General features: G+C 37.9%; 1 protein-coding gene across 3 annotated transcripts; it reads right to left on the bottom strand.

Moving 5' to 3' along the window:
• Positions 1–3,547: 3,547 nt before the first annotated feature.
• On the bottom strand, positions 3,548–17,835 carry tfap2b (transcription factor AP-2 beta). Of its 3 annotated transcripts, none has more exons than XM_079584818.1 (8): positions 17,633–17,835; positions 16,673–16,992; positions 13,959–14,411; positions 12,545–12,602; positions 10,479–10,698; positions 10,098–10,216; positions 9,375–9,516; positions 3,548–5,526 (listed from the first exon to the last, which is right to left on the bottom strand). In XM_079584818.1, exons 2-8 carry the CDS (start codon positions 16,751–16,753, stop codon positions 5,226–5,228), a joined length of 1,374 nt encoding a protein of 457 aa, XP_079440944.1. In that variant the 5' UTR covers positions 16,754–16,992; positions 17,633–17,835; the 3' UTR covers positions 3,548–5,225. The 3 variants fall into 3 exon arrangements, with proteins under 3 accessions (XP_079440944.1, XP_079440945.1, XP_079440946.1); XM_079584819.1 differs by having other exon boundaries at positions 16,673–16,736; XM_079584820.1 differs by lacking the exons at positions 16,673–16,992; positions 17,633–17,835 and adding an exon at positions 14,783–15,197.
• Between the last annotated feature and the right edge of the window lie 1,499 nt (positions 17,836–19,334).

Below are 19,334 nucleotides of genomic sequence, written 5' to 3'. Positions count from 1 at the left end.
TGCAGAGCGGGGGTAAAAGCATGGTGAACGAGGAGGTCATGAGGTGTTTTGACTCAGTGAAGCATTAAACAGAACTGAAGTTATGCATATAGAGACTGTACGCCACAAACATTAACGACTTCATGCTCAGTTAATGAAAGATGACATTGATTAACCATTCACTACTGCAAGAGGCCTACATTTACATCTAGTCATTCAGTGGATGATGTTATCCAAAGCCACTTACAAACACAAGTGGTTTATTACATTATTTCTTTTTTTTTTTATTGCCATTGTTATTTTCTGTTTTAATATTGTTATTGCTGCTACTTTTTGTTTGGTGACCTTGAGTGGTTTGAAAGGCGCCTTAAATAAAATGCATTAATATTATTATTTATAAAACAGGATTCATATTTTGACATTTCAGTTTGTTGGTCAGTTTATATCTATTTATTTGTGACGCATTAGACACTTTCATCAAAATGAATGATAACTAAACCTAACCTTATTGTTCTGTTGTACGCTATTATTTAATGTGCTGTAAAATGCCATTTTGTTAACTTTGATAATACGTGAAAAAAAACTTTATGTAGGCCTATCCATTTAACCTCTCGCCCTCTCACTAAAAATATACTTTTTTTCACATTTCCGGGTTTCTCAGAAGCAAAGTCGTTATATAGGCTACTTCTATAGCAGTGAATGAGAGGCTACATTAAATATGTTTTTTATGTTCTTATTTGCTACATATAGTATTTTCACAACTTTTAAAAAGAGGGAAAACATAGAGAGATTGATTACATAGAGAGAAAGATGTCAACTTTACCATCACTTCCACAGCCTAGGCTAGACGCCCTCACAGCAGCGTAAACTTTGTTTTGTAATTTGATGCAAAGGTAATATAATAGGCTACTAAGTATAGTGTCATACATTTACATAGCTCTTTTTTTTTATGACAATATAAAAAACGTTTGCAGGGTTTACATGCTGATGACCGTTCAAATGCGTCATCACAGTGTGTGAAAAGGGTCGTCACTCACGAAGGCGCGCAAGATGATTGACAGATAGAGCGCGTTTATGATTGGCTAAAAGGGCGGGCCGCTCCCTGAGGCAGATTTGATATCTCAGGACACTTATTTTCAGTGCTATCTCAGGTAGAGGAGCATGTGTTTGCTATTCCAAAATAATCGCTCAAAGAACCTTCTGCCTGATGAGACACTTTGCTTTTGATGTCCTTCTCGTCCACGGTGGACGCGTGTCATTGCCGTAGTAATCGCATATTTCCGTTTGTTTATCAGCGTGTTGTTTTGTCTTTTCCAAATAGTGACTGAAGTGGGGGTTATATTAAAAACGCCTCGATTTTTTTCCACAGGCTGTGTCACGCTCAACGGGCTTTGACAAGCTCGCGCGCTGCTTATTATTCATGACGATCTCGAGCAGTTTCGGGATGTTGAATAGCCTATAATAATAATAATACACAGAGAGAGAGAAAACAGCTCAGGATCAAATGGGCCAATTCTCCACGCCTGACACCAACTGCCGCCGAACGCTCGGATCCTGCCAGCCGTTCCCGTGATAATGAGCGGGATTTGTTAAACAGTAAATTAATGAATAATGAAATATCCAGGTTGATCAGTTAGGCTCGCGCTGCCTGCGGTCATCACGCCTCGAGCAGGAATTACGCGCGCCCGGCGCGTGTCTGGATAAACCATTTTTACAGTCCATTGCGTGACAGCGAGCACGGGGACCTGAAAGCTCAGACAAAGCTCTTCTTCCTCCTCTCATCCCGAAAAAATAAGATAATGAAAAATAGACCAAAAAAAAAAAAAAACACAACTTTAGTCTTTGGACGCAATAGGCCTATAGTCCACCTCAGATCCATTTTAGTGACCAAATCACGCATGTCTATCAAGCAATCGATTTTTTTATTTATGTTTTGGCATTGTATTCATGCCATTGTGTTTTACCTTTCCCTCTTTTGATCATGAAGGATAAAATTGATTTTTAATGACCTATTTTCAACTTAGCCTACATATGGCTTCAACCAATCATTAATGTTTGGTTACAACTTTGGATAAAAGAGCTCAAAATTGTGTCTGTTGTTTTATGCAATCAGGGAGCTTTTCTGTGGGCTATTGGTATTATAACCCATTGGGCATTTTGTTGATGCACATTTTATGTTTTATGCTCTGGGAAAAAACATTTCTGAATTTATATGTGTAGGCCTATGATTAAAAAACAGCTATTGTTTAAAGTCAATAAGTAGGTATTATTGAGTAGGCTATAAAAAATCAGTGATATTAGATAGGCTATGGGTTTGGTCTTATGGGCTTTTGTTGCAGCCTATTGTTTTTTTCTTTTCTTTTTTCTTTTAGAGGTAATGAGAACCGAGTTCGAGGGAAGGATGAAAGATCTCGGCTTGTGTTGTTCCAGGTCCCGTGGGTAAGAGGGAGGCTAGTCTTTTTTTCTGCTGAAGAGAAATCTCTGAATCTCGTCGAGATCCACGTCGCTCGCGGACATGCGGGTGCTGCACCTGGGTCACAATACTTCACGCATGACGAGTCACGCGACGGAACCCGCAGGCCACGCGCTCCTCCGCATTAAATACACCAGCGCGAGCTGATGCGCGCGGGGTCTGACCTGCGGCCGGGATATGAGTTCACTTTACTGCCACGACCGCGGACACACGCCTTCAAGGGATTGTTTTCGATCAATTTTGGCATTCTTTGCTTGCCTTAAAACGAGACAGGAAGCAGAATCTGAATTCTCATTTCCGTTTTACATTTACGATTCTTGTTGATTTCCGTTCTACTGATTGCATTATAAGTCAGTGTTTGATAGGCTAATGAAAATATTACGAGATGTTTATATAATAATAATATTCACAATAATTTTAGCCTAACGGTCTTTTAATGACCGATTTTTACGTTTTAATATTTTTTTTTACAAATAGCCCCTTCAATCTTTAGCTGATCCGTTTATGATTGTAAATAACGCTTAAGGTCTAAAGTCATATTCTGACCTAATATTGTTAATACAACTGACAGCACTGACATTTAATTGAATGCAGTTTATTTATTTCTCATAGTATTACCTGCCTTAGTTCTGTTAGTTAACTAATAACAAAATAAATATCCAAGGAACAGTTTAAATAAAAAAATTATTTAGGCTATGCTTTGGGTGAAAACGTGTATTTTGGAGGTTTATGATTAAATAATACATTTTCTAAATTCTGTAGGCTAATTACTATTATAAAAATAACTAATGATATTGTTTTTTTTTCTTAAATAAAATAAATAAGCCGATCCTTTGCAAATCCAATGTTGTAAAATGTCATACTGTTGCCTGACAGCTCGACTTTGTCTAAAAATGTACTTTATGCAAATAAAATGATCCCTAATGATAGGGCTCCGTGAACATAGCCTATTATTAATCGGATATTTATTAGTTATTATGGATGTAGGCACTTTTTTATTAAAGCTACTTTAATAACCGTTTTTGAACTGTCACATAAACGTGGTCTATGCATGAAACAAGAACATAAGGGGTTAACCAATCACACTGCAACACCTACAATAAAACACACGTTTTATTCTTATTTCGAGGTAAATGAAAATCACCAGACAAGAACCAACTTCTAGCCTTCACCACATAACACCGTATCTATGAAACAAAAAATACAAGATGCTATCTAAAACAAGCGTTCACCCACGCACAGAGACAGTCACAGATAGACGACCCAGTCTATTCCTATGTACATACGCCCATTAAATTAAGCATAAATAAATATATACAAACATAAATAAAAGAGCCTTCCTCGCACAGTAAACCAAATAGTAACTTTGACAGACAGGCTATAATCCAGCTTGCGGGACTGAGAAAGTGCGCGCCCACGCCGGTTGAGGTGAACGCGTAAAAGCTGCGCGTGGCCGTGTCCCAGCACGCGCGGTCACCTGTCCTTTCCTCAGTTTTATGCAGACCCTTTTTAAGTCTGTTTTCAAAAGTCTTCTTTTTTTTCTTTTTTTTGTTGACGCTGTCAACACCACGGCCAAAGCAAGCTTCCATTCAGCTGATGTAGGGGTGTAAAACAAATAATCCATATTTAGGCCATAAAATGTGTTTTCTTTGTCAATGTTGATTTAAGTCTGTGTAAATGTTAGTATACACTTAAAAAAATACATAAGCAACAGATGAAATGTCATTTGGTCAGCTAAGATGATTGCCATGTTAAAAGTAACCTGCTGAAAATGTCCTCACTCCTCACGTTTTTACAACCAGATGGCCAAGACAGCACTAGCAAGAGCAGTTTCAAATACAAAGAAATACAACCAAAAAATACAAAATTGCTCTCATGTTAATTTCTCTTTCTTGCATTTTTGTAGACAAGCTATTCTGAATATTGCCCGAGGTGTTTGAAAGAATATGTTAAATCTCAGAGTTTTGGTTTGTAATCTTTATATGAATAACGAGTCTGAGAACTTCATTGTGATTATAACGTATATGTGAATCTTTGTCGTAGATCATACTATGGATGTAATATGATGGACTGTAACGTAACTAGCATGATGCTTTATTGTAGCACATTTACAGCCTCTTTTTGGCTAACACTATTTCATTGCAATAAATGCAATAAAATCTCTTAGATTTGAATAATGTCTCTCTTTCAAGCAATGGAGTTTCACTTAACAGCCACTTTAGTCTTTTACAGACAGATGTTTGTGTGAATTGGTTTTACTGTAGTCTTGGCGAAGGCTGAATGGAATGTATTTAATATTGCAGAACTGTGCACCAATCATTTTGTATAATACGTATAATTAAATATAGTAGCTAAAAGTGTCTCCACCAATGTCCCAAGCAAACCTGTCCTCTCATGTGCTGGCCATTACACCGATGAACACTCAAATATTAGGTTTCAGATTCATGAGCATGTGTGTAAAGGACAGCCTGCGTCTAACATCATGTCAAATGTCAAACGGTTATACACAAAAACACACACTCACAAACACTCCTTGAATATGTTCACACTCGCACACCAATGAGATGAAGATGGTGAACGTGTCACGGCAGACTCATGTCCTCCGGTCTCTCGTATCGTATCGTATCGTATCGTTCCTTTCGTTTTCCCGTGATCTCTTGTCCAATCTCCATCTTCAACCCAGAATGTAAAACGCAATGTCATAAAACTAGAGTTTATAGAATCTCTGAACATCTCCAATGACTCTGCCTCCTTGATATCGTATTTCCACAGTTCATTTCCTGTGTTTTTCCTCTTTCTCTCCGCCTTTGGAGCCGGGTCCGTCTACAGATGTGTGTCGGTTGGAAGAGGGGTTGTTCAGGAACATCTTGTCGAGGCCTTTAAGGGCTTCAGTCAGGTAATTCTGCAAAGCCGTGAGCGCGGCGCAGATGGCCGGAGAACCAAACCCGTGCGTGATGAAGCTAAAGTGTGACAGGCAGCTCTGGATTCCTGGCTCCAGGATGGGCGAAGGCCGAGAGTTTCCTAACGGAGTGCGATCCTGAGCCAACAGGTCCGTGAACTCCTTACACAACTGCCTGAGGAGAGAAGAAGAGAGGCGATTCAAATCACAGACCATGCAGAGAAACACAACCAAAATTGCTCTCCCGTTCATTTCTCTCTCGCATTTCCAGCTATTCTGAATATTCCCCGAGGTGTTATAAAGAATGTGTTCAAGTTTTCAAATTTGGCTTATAATCTGTTTATGAATAATCAGACCAATAACTCAATTTGTAATGAATTGCTATGTTTATGTGTGTTTTATGGTTTTTCAGAATATGGTGAATCTTTGTCGTAGATCTATGGATGTGACATCAGTGATGGACTGGACCGTAACTAGCATGATGCTTTGTTGTTGCACAGAAATGTTCACAAGAGAGACAATTTGTGTTTAATTACGAGGAAATCTTGCCGGAGGAGGCGGCCAGAGAGTTTATTGAATACCATAAATGAAGAATTAGAGGCTAATTTGAAGTGAAATACACTTATGAGCAATAATTACTTCTCACAGTGGAAAAAACTATAATGCTCCTTTCAACAATGTAGTAATGAACGAAATGCATATAACTTTTTTGTACTATATCGTTAAAATAAAGCTTCTTTATTGGCATTTATGGTTCCATTAAGAACTATAACATCCATGGAACTTTTCCATTCCACAAAAGGTTCTTCTATAGTGGATCATTTTCTTTGAATTATTAAAATGTTGAGAAAAAGAAAGGTTATTTTTAAGAACTGTTGAATGAAATGTTCTTTAGGGAACCAAAAATGGTTCTTCTGTGCATGGGATCACTGTGAAACCTCTTTTTTTGGAACCGTTATTTTTAAGAGTGTATTGTGGGTAATGTATTGTTGTGTCATGTCACTGGATCAACTTTCTTATTCTGTTCACTCTAGAAAGAAAGCTTCTGTCATCTGTATTTTGTTTTAATTCATTTTTTCAATTAAAAAGCTCATAAACATTTTATCACTAGAAAATGACCCATTAAACATGAAAGTGTTATGCAATCATTTGAGACTTTTCTCATTATATAGAAGGATATATTCTTATATATATTCTATATATTCTTAGCAAAGCCGTATAGAAGTATAGAACCTTCTTTTTTTTTGTTCCCCAAAGAACCTTCTTAAAATAATTGTTTTATTTAATAATCAAAAGAACCCTTTTTCCTAGAAAGAACCTTTTGTGGAATGGAAAGGTTCCATTCCACAAAATGTTAAAAGGTTCCTGAACCATCGACGCCAGTAAAGAACCTTTATTTTTAAGAGTGTGAGGGAAAAAGGTATAGCCAAATCCTCCTTTAAAGATTTTAATAATGCACTAAATTTCATATATGCTCTCTGTCTGGTAAACATTTTTGAATGATTTGTTCAATTTCTATATGTATTGTTGCTTGTCTCATGTTGAGTGTCTGCAAGGTCACCAGAGGAACTGCATTTCTTATTCTGAAATAATGTCGACTTAAAATGCCAATAAACGCACTGCATTCTGCTAATGGGACAGTGTGGGGTCTAGACATGCTCTGCCTATAGCAAGACCAGTCAGGTGGGTTTGAGGATCAATCACAGTTGCACTATTAACTGTTTCCTATCCAATTCCTTCACCATCTACATAGCTGTGATCCAATCAGAGAATGTCATGTCATTTTCCCTGGCAAATCAAGCATGACAAATTCGTTATTCACATTTATCAGAACATATCAGAAGGTTTGTGCTTGATCTTCTGTATCAGTTAAGGAAAAGCGACCTTCTCGCTCATGGATTACAACATACATTTTTCAAGAAATGAATTTAAGTCATAAGTTGAATTAAACAGTCAAGTGGAACAGACGCCAACCCTGATTCCATTAAAAAGCCCACAACAGAAGCTGTCAACTTACTGCCATGGATATTCCTACTTATTTCTTTATATATAAATCTACATATTCTTTTAACTTTGTGTGAAATATTGATTATAAAGGAGAACCTCATACATAATATCAAAGCCACATTATAACTCTGAAAACCCTCATCCATAAATTACCAACACTGTGACTTTAGCATTTGGACATTTATGATGAAATAGATAGAGTTAGAAAATAATTAATGAAAACATTCAATATGTCAGACTCTCACTGATCAAACAGTAAAACACAAAATATTACAATAGCACTGTAAAATAAAAAAGATCAATAAGTTTGGACAAGATGTTTTTATATTGCTTTAACTCATCAAAATAAGATTAAATTAAGTTTAATAAGTCTTACATTTTAAATGTTCAACTTTTTTTAATGTTATACAAGATTCAACTATTTTTAAATTCAGTTTATTGCTATTTAAGTTGAAATGACTTAAACATCCAAGTTGATTGTACTTAATTTAAGGCAGCAAGCTAGCAATTTTTTTTTTTTACTGTGTACCAGATCCATGTTTGTGTCTCAATGTCTCGTATAATCATAAGACATTCTTAATTATCTTGAGTAATAGAAAACACTCTTACAGTAGCTCTGTTGTGTCCCTGGGAATCATGGGTAAAATACCTATTTATCTTCCCCCAATCACATTGTGACCAAAAAGTCTCCAAAAATATTTCTGCAAAATATTTTTTTTCCATTTTTTTTAAACAAAAAGTGTAACATCTACTTTAAATGAAACTCTCCAGAGTTCATTGTCCATAGGAAAAGAGATACAGAACTTTATATCCTCGGAGCAAAGTCTGCATATTTCTGCTTCTGAGAGCAAAGCCCATAAATTAGAATAAAGCCATCAATTTAACTTCCAGTCTACTGGGAGTGTGTCTTTATCTGTCATTACTGTGGAATATGCCGTTCTCAGCGTGTTTCACTTCCTGAAAGAGGTATTGCTCTAAATATTCATGCCTTTCTTGCTTTGGGGAATCATATATACGGGAAAAAATACAGGCTAACTTTTAGCCATGTGCCCAGATGGCCTGACATACTAATGACCTTTCAACATTTGACCTCCACATGTTTGCTTACAGTTTAGATATGGATCTTGTGAGTATTGTGACCAAAGTATGATCCTATAATAAAATGATCAGCAAGATAATTCTTTCTGCTCTCTAACACTTGCAGCGTTTAAGTCATATACAATTGATTCATTGTGAATATTTTGGAAAAATGCATTACAAAACATGAATGCATATTAAATTCGTAAGGTTTTAACAGCATGTAGGCTACACAAACGTACTTGTGTAATCTGTTCATATAATAATAATAATGCATTGAGGTGTACCGTAAGAATCCGAGCGAACGATCACACTTCAATCTCTAAAAGGTCATTTGTGACAAACAGTTCAAATGCCTCCAACTGGCAGTGTTGCAGAGCCCTGCTGCGGCATCTGCAGTTGTCTGGGCTTGTCAGATTTTGACCCACATTCGCTTTCACGTCTCAGAACCACAAACAGTCTTGTTGTCCAGTCGGGAGAGCGCAGCGCGCGATGTGCCCGAGGCGCGTGCAGGGGCGGGGGCGCGCGGGCTGACTGACGGGACTTTGACAGACAGACTGTGAAAGGAGAGGCGAGGGAGGAGGGATGACCTTAGGCAAAACTTCAAGGGGAAAGCTGGCACTTTAAGACTTGAAACATTTCACTTAAATATAATGAGTTTCTAGCTCGGTGCCAGGCTAAGATGGATAAGAGACGCGTGTTTCTGCTGGGCCTGAACTGCCTCATTAGAAACCAGCTAAACGTGTCAAAACGCACCAGGCACTAAGCGGACAGCCATCAAAACGACACACTCCCCAGCAATCCGTGATGGATTCCGCATTCACCTCTAAATGTGGCTACACATTTGCTCAAGCGGTTCCCAGCTTCCAGTGAAAGCAACGAATGCATAAATATCACTTAAGCATGCAACAAACACGTTGTGACACGTATACTACGTACTTTGTGGCGAGCAGCATGTTCTTCCTCGAGTGCAGTTCGTTTGGATCTGTGTGTTGTCTGTTCAGATATTCAGACACGGCCTTTGTAGGAAATTCAGTTTCACAAATGTAGCCAAAGTCCCGAGCCAAATGAACAGCTTCTCCTGGAAATGAAAAATAAATACAATATAGTAAAAGGGAATTAGGCCTACTGGGATACCCTACTGCACATTTTTGCATAAAACATTTTATAGGCTACTAAATTACAGCCGTAGTAGCAGCTGCAATTGAACTCAACTGGAGGGAGAGATTAACCAAATGAAAAATTGTTGTAGTCACTCACAACAATAATTATATGAAATTAGCTATACTACTAGGTAAAATTTCGTTTTAGTGCTTTTCAATCTGTTAGCTAACTATTTGCGCTGCATTAAGCGAGATAAGAAAAGCAGATTATAGAAACTCTCAAAGCAATAAAATTGCATTTTGCATCATGATAGTGGTTCATTCCTATGTCCAAATTTTCATTTAGGTTTAAATTGTAGCCTACATTTATTCAAGATGCACGATTAAACAGATAAACTACAACATTCCGGTTAAAAAATAGAAATAGTTTTCCATTGGAAGATTTGGAACTGGTGATTATTTGATGAGGCTAAACTCCCAAACACATAGAAAAAAAAATCGAGGATTTGAAGAAAAGAATCAGTGAACATGGGAACCAGAATCAGATGTTCTGCTTTACCTTCTACTAGAGACGTCAGTAAAGTGACATTCGCTGCTTTGCGTCTCCCCGCGGGCAAATTCAAGCCGATTTTCTCCAGCTTTTCCCTCAGTGATCTGCCGCCATTTTTCGACTTCGCTCTGATCAGAAAATGGATAATTAGATATGTTTCATTACGGATTGACAGCATGAAAATGTACAATTCAAAACTAGATATCTTATTGGCAGCAATTCAAAAAAATAATAATATCAGAAACCTGATGTTTGAGTTTCAAATTGAATGTACGATTTTTAACAGGCCTAGGCCTATAACAAATTATTTTTCTTGATTTGTTTCTTTAATGCTTTGACCTCTATACAATACAGTATACTTATGGGTTCTGGTGAATATGATGTTCTCACCTCCGCAAAACCCCGCCAAGCAGAGAAGCGTTCAGGCACTCTGGCGGAGAGAGGCGTCGTTGGACCTCGCCAACAGTCACTTTATATTTGGATGTGGAGCTGAGAAGCGACAGGCGTCCGGGAACCGAGCAGAAAACCTCGTTCGCGTTCACGGAGATCCCGCCGATCAGACCGTCTTTGTTCATCATCAGAGAAGCGACGCTCTTGTGAGGAACTGGAACTGTGCGAGAGAATCAAACAGGAAATTGAGCTATAGACCTTTTAACTGGGAATGATGGTCGCTTTTACACTAGCTGTGCACTTGCTTCACAAAATGACCCCAGTGATAAAACAAGGTGTTACTATTTTAAAACAATGTCTAGACTAGTTACAGACAGCCTGTGAGAATATTATGTAATGTAAAAACTTGGCACATGAAAGCGCCGTGAGCTCGAGCCCTCGGCTGGCCAGGGTCACCCCGCACGCGCCCGGAGCTGCCAGCGCGTGCTCCTGTTTTCATACGTTAATTCCACGTTCAATAGAAAGCAAGCCAGAATTGTCTAGAAATTCAAACACGCGCGGAAAGCCTGCATGTAGTTTATGGAGCATTTTTATGGACGTTTTAATGGTAATCAGCATCGTAAATACTAAAAAAAGGGTTATGATACTATAGGCTACTTTGTATTACCTAGCCTACATTACATTTGCATCAAATTAAAAATAATAATAGTTAATGCTGTGTTTCTAATGGGATTGACTATCAATCTCTCTCTATTTTCTCTATTTTGAAAGTTAATTGTGTAAACACTAGCCTATAGAGTTTTTTTTTTTTTTTTTTAGCAAATAGGAACACGAAAAATATATTTAATGTCGCTAGTCTCTCATTCACCATAGAAGTTTACCCAGCTATGACGACTTCCGGTTCTGAGAAACTCGGAAATGTGGAAAGGGTTAATTGTTATTATTCAATTAATGATGCATGTTGCCAACTAGACTAGCTATCATCAATGGTGTTATAGCCTATGAAAAGGAATGTGGATTCCATGGTCCAGTTTATGCAGTTAGCAATAATAGTAGCCTATTCAATGTGATTGAGATTTGTTTTTTTTTCCCAATTCAGTCACACTTTCCTATCAGCTTTTGTTTCCACATTGGCATTTCAACACTAGCCTACTACGCTCATTTGTTGTATTATCGATTGGTGATGGACATAGGCTAATAACATTAACCACTTATTTTTCACCCCCAAAAAAACACACACACACTCTCACACGCTGACCGTCAAAGGACGTCTACTAACTTAAGCGCGAATGGGGTAACGAGCGCGCGTGCCCGCGGAGATCTCTACAGGGGATAATAGAGAAAACGAGCTGTAAACGAGCTCACGAGATCTGTGCTCAGAAAACCATCCATCACTGCGCCCACTTAAAGGCCTTCTCTTCTGGGAGGCCCGTGTTGCGTTAACTAAATTACCGGCAAACGTCCCTCATAACGGACACATATTAACACGAGCCCAGGGAGTGTTGCTGGAGCTCTTATGACTGCACGAACGCCTTATCTCAGAGTAAATATGTCAAAAACCTCCGTGGAGAGATTATGTCAACAAAGTGGAGCTAAAATGTCGATTTTACACATGTTTCCGATTTTTGTCCAGGAAAATTTTAGCTACTGTGTTTATAGGCCTATGAATAAAATAAAAGAGACAGTTGATAATAACTTACGCCTTCAACAATGGCTAAATTTATTTCTAAATACTTTGTAGTTCGATACTAACAGTAGCATATACTGATTTTAAAATAATATTTATTAAACTCCAATTCCACTTGCTTTGACTTGGCGTCAAAGTTAAGATAATAGCCAGGTGACATCATTTGAATACCAGATGTGGTTCAGCGCATGCGTAAATGGGTGTGCTATAGCACCTTATAAGGTGTGTTCACCTGAAATGACTTTTTGCCCTAAATCCATAAAACAGTGATTGTTTATATCAGCTCATTTTCTAAAACGGTGCTGCTGATAATTGAAAATATGAAAGTATCACATTAACGTAAACACTGAAATAATTCTTCAGCTATTTTCTCATTTACCTTTTTTAATGACTGACTGATCCAGGATGTTCATCCCGCCGTTTGCGTCCTCCAAAGCCTAAAAAGACATCATAATGTGAAAGCATTTCACGTTTGAACAAAAGCCACTATAAACATTTAGATAACTTCAGGACATTGACATTTTGTTTAGTTTAGAAAATTAAAGTGATTTCGACCAGAGACACTGGCAAAAATAAATAAATAAAAATACATTTCAGGAGAAAAAAGAAAAAAAAACTCGGATCCAAATAGTAAACACTAGCAATTGAAATTTTGCTTTAAAAAGTTTAGGTCTCATATTTCCCATTGTTTTCACTTATTTGTCCAGAATTACAATTTTACATTTAAGTTTTCTAAATGAGTTTTATTAATGGTCCTGCCTTCGTCAGGAAACGTAAACTAATCTGGATTTAATTAATTAATTTAATTGAAACAAAATAATACATTCTAAACAAAATTTCCCTTTGTCAAAAAAAAGAAAAAAAAGTCAGATGTTTTATAATTATTTTGGGAAGAGTCATTCACACAGTCATTATCCAGTCAACTGAACGGGGACAGGCCTTGACTAAAAATGTATATTACCCAGAAATTTTTCAATTGACGAAATTAGACATGATGTGTGCAGAGAAATATTGATCAAAAAACAGATGGTTAGTAATGTGAACCACGAAGCCTTCACAGATTTGCTGTTTGTAATGTTTTCATTCCTTTGCAACAATTATTTTCAGTTAACGCAAGTTTTCCTTCCTTAATCCTTTTAAATAGCTATTATTTATCACGTAAAATTAACAAATTAAAATGTGTTTACCACGTCAACAAATTATTGAATAACAAGCAAGCCTTTAGGGTATTTTAAATATTAAGCTCCACTACTGCTACATAGCCGATATAGTTTGGACTCCTTTTATTTATAGGATATTGTTCAGGAAAGAACTCAATCTGTTAAAATATTTAGCTATAACATGTCAACGAAAAGGTCAACAGGTCAGAAAACACCCTGAAAATAGGCTACAGAATTGTCATAATAGAGCTGCAATTATTTAAAACAGTAGCTATGGAAAAAAAATAATTTGTTAAATAAAATTATAGCTCATCGTAACTGCAAATTTTTTTTTTTACAAATGATTTATTGCACGTCATTCGTTTTTGTTGGTTTAACTTAAAGTAAACCTGGTTGCCTTAAAATTTTAAGTATACATTGAAATAAATAAAAAAACGAGTTAATACAATGAAGGAGATTGGTTTAATCAACATAACTCAAAATATTATGTTATCTGAATAAAATCAATTATCTAAATTGATTTGGCAAAATAAAAAATGTTGTGATAACAAAGCATTCATTTTTTTTTACAGTGTAGGCTATCCTCAAAAAAGGATTGGTTGTCCAAGCCAAAAATCATAAATCATAACCAACCTGCACATCCTCCATGCCGTGCGCCAGGCCGTGAAGGGACAGCCCGTCTCCCATGCCCTCGAGCCCGTGATGTGCGGAGTGGAGCAGCACGTCCGGTCGGCGCACGGTCGAGTAGTCCCGCCGGGGGTCCAGACCCGAGAGCTGCGGTAAAGAGGCTCGAGGCTGCGGGAGTAAAGCTCCGCTCTCCGTGCCCACGTCCTGCCGCTGACGGGAGCCCCACGGGTGCTGCTGGGGCTGGTGGAGAGCGTTCAGAGAGTACGGGTCACTGACGTGCGAGTACGGATCCTGACTCTGGTGATACGGCAGCGGCTGGTACGGCGGGGGAAAGTACGGTGGTTGGAAGTCCGAGGACGGTGTGTGTGAGAGCGGCGGAGCGCTGGAGTACGGACCCTGAGAGACCGAACCCAGCTGGGACAGTCTGGAACTGTGGCTCGGTACCCCATCATGGCGGTCCTTCAAACGGGAAGAGAATATAAAACACGGTTACATGCGAATCTATGCAAACATTTGTTTTAATGCTCTATTTGAGGAATACAATAAACTTTTATGGATGTTAGGCTACTGGACTAGATCCAACAATATCGAAAGGATATGGGCGTCCGTAGCGATCCAATAAAGTACATAAGCTTTCAAAATATTAGTATTCCCGACTGTATAACTCCTTAAAACATCTAAGAAAAAATATAATTAACCAGGTAGCCTGATAGGCTGCATACTCGCAACAGAATCACAGGCTAGAGTAAATGCCACACGTCGCCTTTCCCACAGTGCGTTTTACAACGCAACATTAAAGTAGCCTATATTGTTGGCGTTCTCAAACTCACCGTGGAGGAATACGTGTGCACTAACATCTGTGCGGGAAAGCGCGAGCTCGCGGAGAGCAGAAGGACACGCGACAGCACGATACACGCTCGCCTGAAGAAACGCGCTCCTTTCTCAACTCCTCATCATGACCACACACACACGGAACAAAAACTTGTTTTTTCAGCTCAAGTGACTTCTCGTATAGGAAGGAACCCTGTTGCTCCAGGTCTCGGTTGTGCTGTTCCCGATCCAGAGTGCGCAGTGCTCCGTCCGCGCGCTCGCTACACCTCCTCAGAATAATTGTTATTCATGACTCCTCTAATATTGCGGGAACACTTAAAGCAGTGGAGAGCAGCGGAGCGTGAAGGCGCTGCTGCTGTAAGTGACGTTCATTCAGGAGGAGGAAACACTCGTGCTCTGTTTTATTCCCCTCTCTGTTTGAGGTCCGGTATGCACGGGTCTAGACCTCTTTCTTTTGCTATTGTTGTCTTTTCTGTTATTGTTGTGTGTGCAGAGTCCATTTATCTCCAGCCAGAACAAACGAATCTCCGGAATCAGCTGCTTTGAACAGGGCAGATGGACCGAGGCCTCATTCACACACTACATACTTAAACATGCATTATAACCACTACATCAACTATAACTATTCTGACAACTCACAATAGCAAATTCAGATTGCACCATCAGACACTTCCTCGAGTTTATAAAAAGAAGCCATGTCAGTTTACCTCTTGAAAAATCTTAATTTGGGAGAAACAGTCTTTATACAACATTCACAATAACTAGCCAAATTATGCTCTTATTATTCCATACTCAATAGTTTCACATCACAACACATGCATGAGTGTTTAAGCAGGCCCAGGTCTTTGACACACACTGAAACATTAACTTCACGGTAACAGCACTGCACTAATATGATAAAGCACTTTCGATGCATCATCGGGGTTTAGGCAACATAACACATTTTGTTGAACAAAAAAAAAATGGTTGAAGTATAAAAACAAAACAGAGACAGGTTTAAAAAATGTACTTTTTGCACCGGGTGACATTTTAAAGTCCCCCACTAATGGAGCCCCATTAAACAGCTCGTATAATGGTCGATTTCACGGACTGGGGTCGAAGTGTTTAATTACGCGCGTGACGGTGACTGTGAGAGAAAAGCCATGTGTGAGTCTCTGGGTCGGCATCCCGCGAGGCTTTTCCAAAAACCACCACGAGTCTCTCCCACGAGCTCGAGACCATTCAGGGGAATCCACGGGACTCCCACGCGTGACTCTGCGTCCTCTCCCTTTTTCTGGATGCGATCCTCTCTCTTATTAATTAATATATTGCACAGTCTCAAGATTTTTTTTTTTTTTTTAAATATCTAATTCAATACATAAAAAACAATACAAATGAGTAAAAGCGTGCCTCAATTTAGAGAGAGAGAGAAAAAAACAGTTACAGTAGCCTATTTGTTTTATTATTTTAACAAATTTCTAAGGCTTTCGTGGCTTAGCCTAATAGCCTACTATTAAAAAACTCTTCAGGAAACAAATTAAACATATTTTTAAAGGAAATAAAGTAACCTGCTAAAAGATACTACATAATAAAATGGTAAAATGCATTCAAGAATGATAGAAAAGACCGAAGTAAAATATGACAAAATGTTTTTATATTAAATAGCCTATATAAATATATAGGCCTATCAATATTTTTTATATATATATATTTTGGATTAAACCTTTATATTTTTTCCCCCATAATTATTGTAATAACCATCATAAACCCCATCTAAAAAAAATAGACAAATATTTTAGGAAAAAATCAAATCACGACCAAATGCAACGTAACTTTTGTCGTTATATAAATAAACCATACAGTGAAAAAAAACACAGATGCGGATGCAGTTTGTAATATCTTCTCTTTACCTCGTATATATCTTCATACTTGACATTTTCCACCAGTTTCCACAGCATGTTCGCGCGCTGATCCCTGTATAACGAGTGCATTCATGTGAAGAGTGAAGATCTCAACTCTCTCTCTCCCTCTCTTTCTCTCTCTCACTCACTCACTGAAAACGTAAAGCTCACAGAAAAATCACCGATTCCCTTTCCCTGTGTTCCTCTGCGTGTGTGCTCGTGCTGTAGCGCAGTGGATACAGTGAATGTCTAATGTTAAGTGTGTTGACTTTGGGTTGCATGTAAAGCTGCTGCGGGGGGATTCGCTGAGACTCCAGCTCCATCATCAACTGCAAATGAAATGAACGTTTAACAAACGCTGCAGTCTGCCATTTTACACGACTCAACGAGTCAACGCGTGAACGTGGGATTTAAAGGAAACAGAATACAGAAGTCAATAAGTTTAATAACCTCAAATAATCTATAGCTAGATCTCTACATTGTAAAAAAAAAAAAAAAAAAAAAAAAAAAAGTTGCTGCCTTAAATTTTTAAGTACAATCAACTTAAATCTTTAAGTTATTTCAACTTAAATTAAATTGAACTGACTGAGTTAAATCCTGTATATCTTATTTAAAAAAGTTGAAATTGCTTAACTTATTTGAGCGTCACAGCAATGTATTTTTTTTAGTTTTTAGTGTAGTTTTGATAGGCTATATAGTTTTAGAAGTAATCCCAGGGGTGAATTCAGGTTGGGACACTTTTCCAGTCATCTCAATGGCAAAAAGTGTCCCTCCCAATCATCCTGAATTCACCCCTATAGGCTATATAAACAGTTGAAAAGGGAAATGATAGGTTGGTAAACTCTCAATTGAAGATATAGAAGGATAACCAACTGTTTATTCACTGAGTAAGAGAAATCAGAGGCTTTTGATTGCTCAGTGTTTCGCTACAACTATCATATTTCTGTCAGTGCTGTAAGCAAACATTACCTCAAAGCCAATCGCATGAAGGGAGCGAGGTCAGATGTCCACAGCTGCCTCTGATACTGGGCTTCAGAAGCCTCGGTGAAGGGCCAGTGCGCCCCCTGCTGGCCACTGTCAAACTAACACTAGCCTATTTAAAGAGACGACCAAAACAACGCTTCGGGTTGAGGCTTTGACTGCCTGTAAGTAGAATAACAAAACGCATGCGGTCAAAGAGTTTGACTAAACTTCATGTAGGCTTCATGATCTGAAACTTCATGTTCTGTAATTTCGGACATCCAGGAGAACTCAATCCAGCTCCTGCAGAGTTAAGCCCCTGCCCTGCTCTACACACCTGCCTGTGACTGATCCCTCGCTAAGCCCCGCCCCTTGGATACTGTTGTTACTGAAGTTCATTAAGAGTTCATGAAACTATGAATTGAGCGGTTTAGTCCAAATGTTCTGAAGAGACTCGATCGCTTTATATGATGAACAGAATTTAGTCTTTTATTCAATAAACATCATTCAGCGAACATAAACAGAAGCTCATCCGAACCTGATTGACACAGGAGATCAAACCTCATTGGTTCTTGAGGAAGCTCAAACATGAACCTCTCGCACATCAAGCAAACATACAATGTTTATAAGTGAATAAAAGCCTAAATTCAATCTGTTCATCATATAAAGCGATCGAAACTCTTCTGAAAATGTTGACTATTTGGGGTAGGCTAGTTTTATGATGTCTTTATGAACTTTTTGATGCTTCAAAGTGGTAGTTGCATAGTTGTCAATGGAGGGACAGAAAGCTCTCAGATTTCATCAAAAAATATCTTCATTTGTGTTCTGAAGATGAACGAAAGTCTTTGGAAGACATGAGGGCGAGTAGGTCATTAATGACCGTATTTTCATTTTTGAGTTGAACTGTCTCTTTAAATGTGGCCATTTGGTTGTAAAACTGTGGGTTGGAATAATTACGCGATTAATTATTATTATTATATAATTAGGTTGGAATATCCTTTTCCTTTAAGGAATTATTAAATTACTCGATAACGCGATTAATAACTGTATCAGAATTGAGGCAAACGCTTCTCACGGTCAGCTAAAATCAGAGATGCCATTTTGAACTGAATCAAGCGATTACTGAACAGAACTGTTTCTACCGTGGTACTGTGGACTTTGTTTTATCAAAACTACAATGGCCTGAATCAATACGCAAATTAAATGAAAGAAAAAAAAGGGAAAAAAAGAGCATTTACCTTGAAGCAAGTTTTTTACTGATTTTAAACATGCATTTAGGATTGAGACTAAAAATAGTTCAATATTCAGAAAGAGAGAGAGAGAGAGCATCTTCTTGCTTGGCAACACATTTTTACCATACTTTACATTTACATATAGTACTTTTTGGATAATTTCTGCTAAATTGCGTTTAAAACTGCGCAAGAACACACGTCAAAGATTGACATTAGACAATGTCAATACAAGAGCAAAAAGACTAAATATGAGGTAAAACATTTTTTTTTTGTAAATGGAAAACCAATTTTATTCCGTTTTATTAACAAATAATAAGTGCTATTATTTTTGGTTACCGTTTAAAATATAAAATATAATCGTGCTTCTAAAGATCAGAGAGCAATTTATTTAAATACAGAGAGTGATTTAAAGTTTATCTCCTTGTACTAAGTAGGGAACAATTCCTCGTTCCTGCACAAGGGGTCACTGGGTCACTAGA

The sequence above is a fragment of the Phoxinus phoxinus genome, assembly GCF_949152265.1.
Source record: "Phoxinus phoxinus genome assembly, chromosome: 16".
Taxonomy (NCBI): Eukaryota; Metazoa; Chordata; class Actinopteri; order Cypriniformes; family Leuciscidae; genus Phoxinus; species Phoxinus phoxinus.
This window is presented reverse-complemented; position numbering and strand designations above follow the sequence as displayed.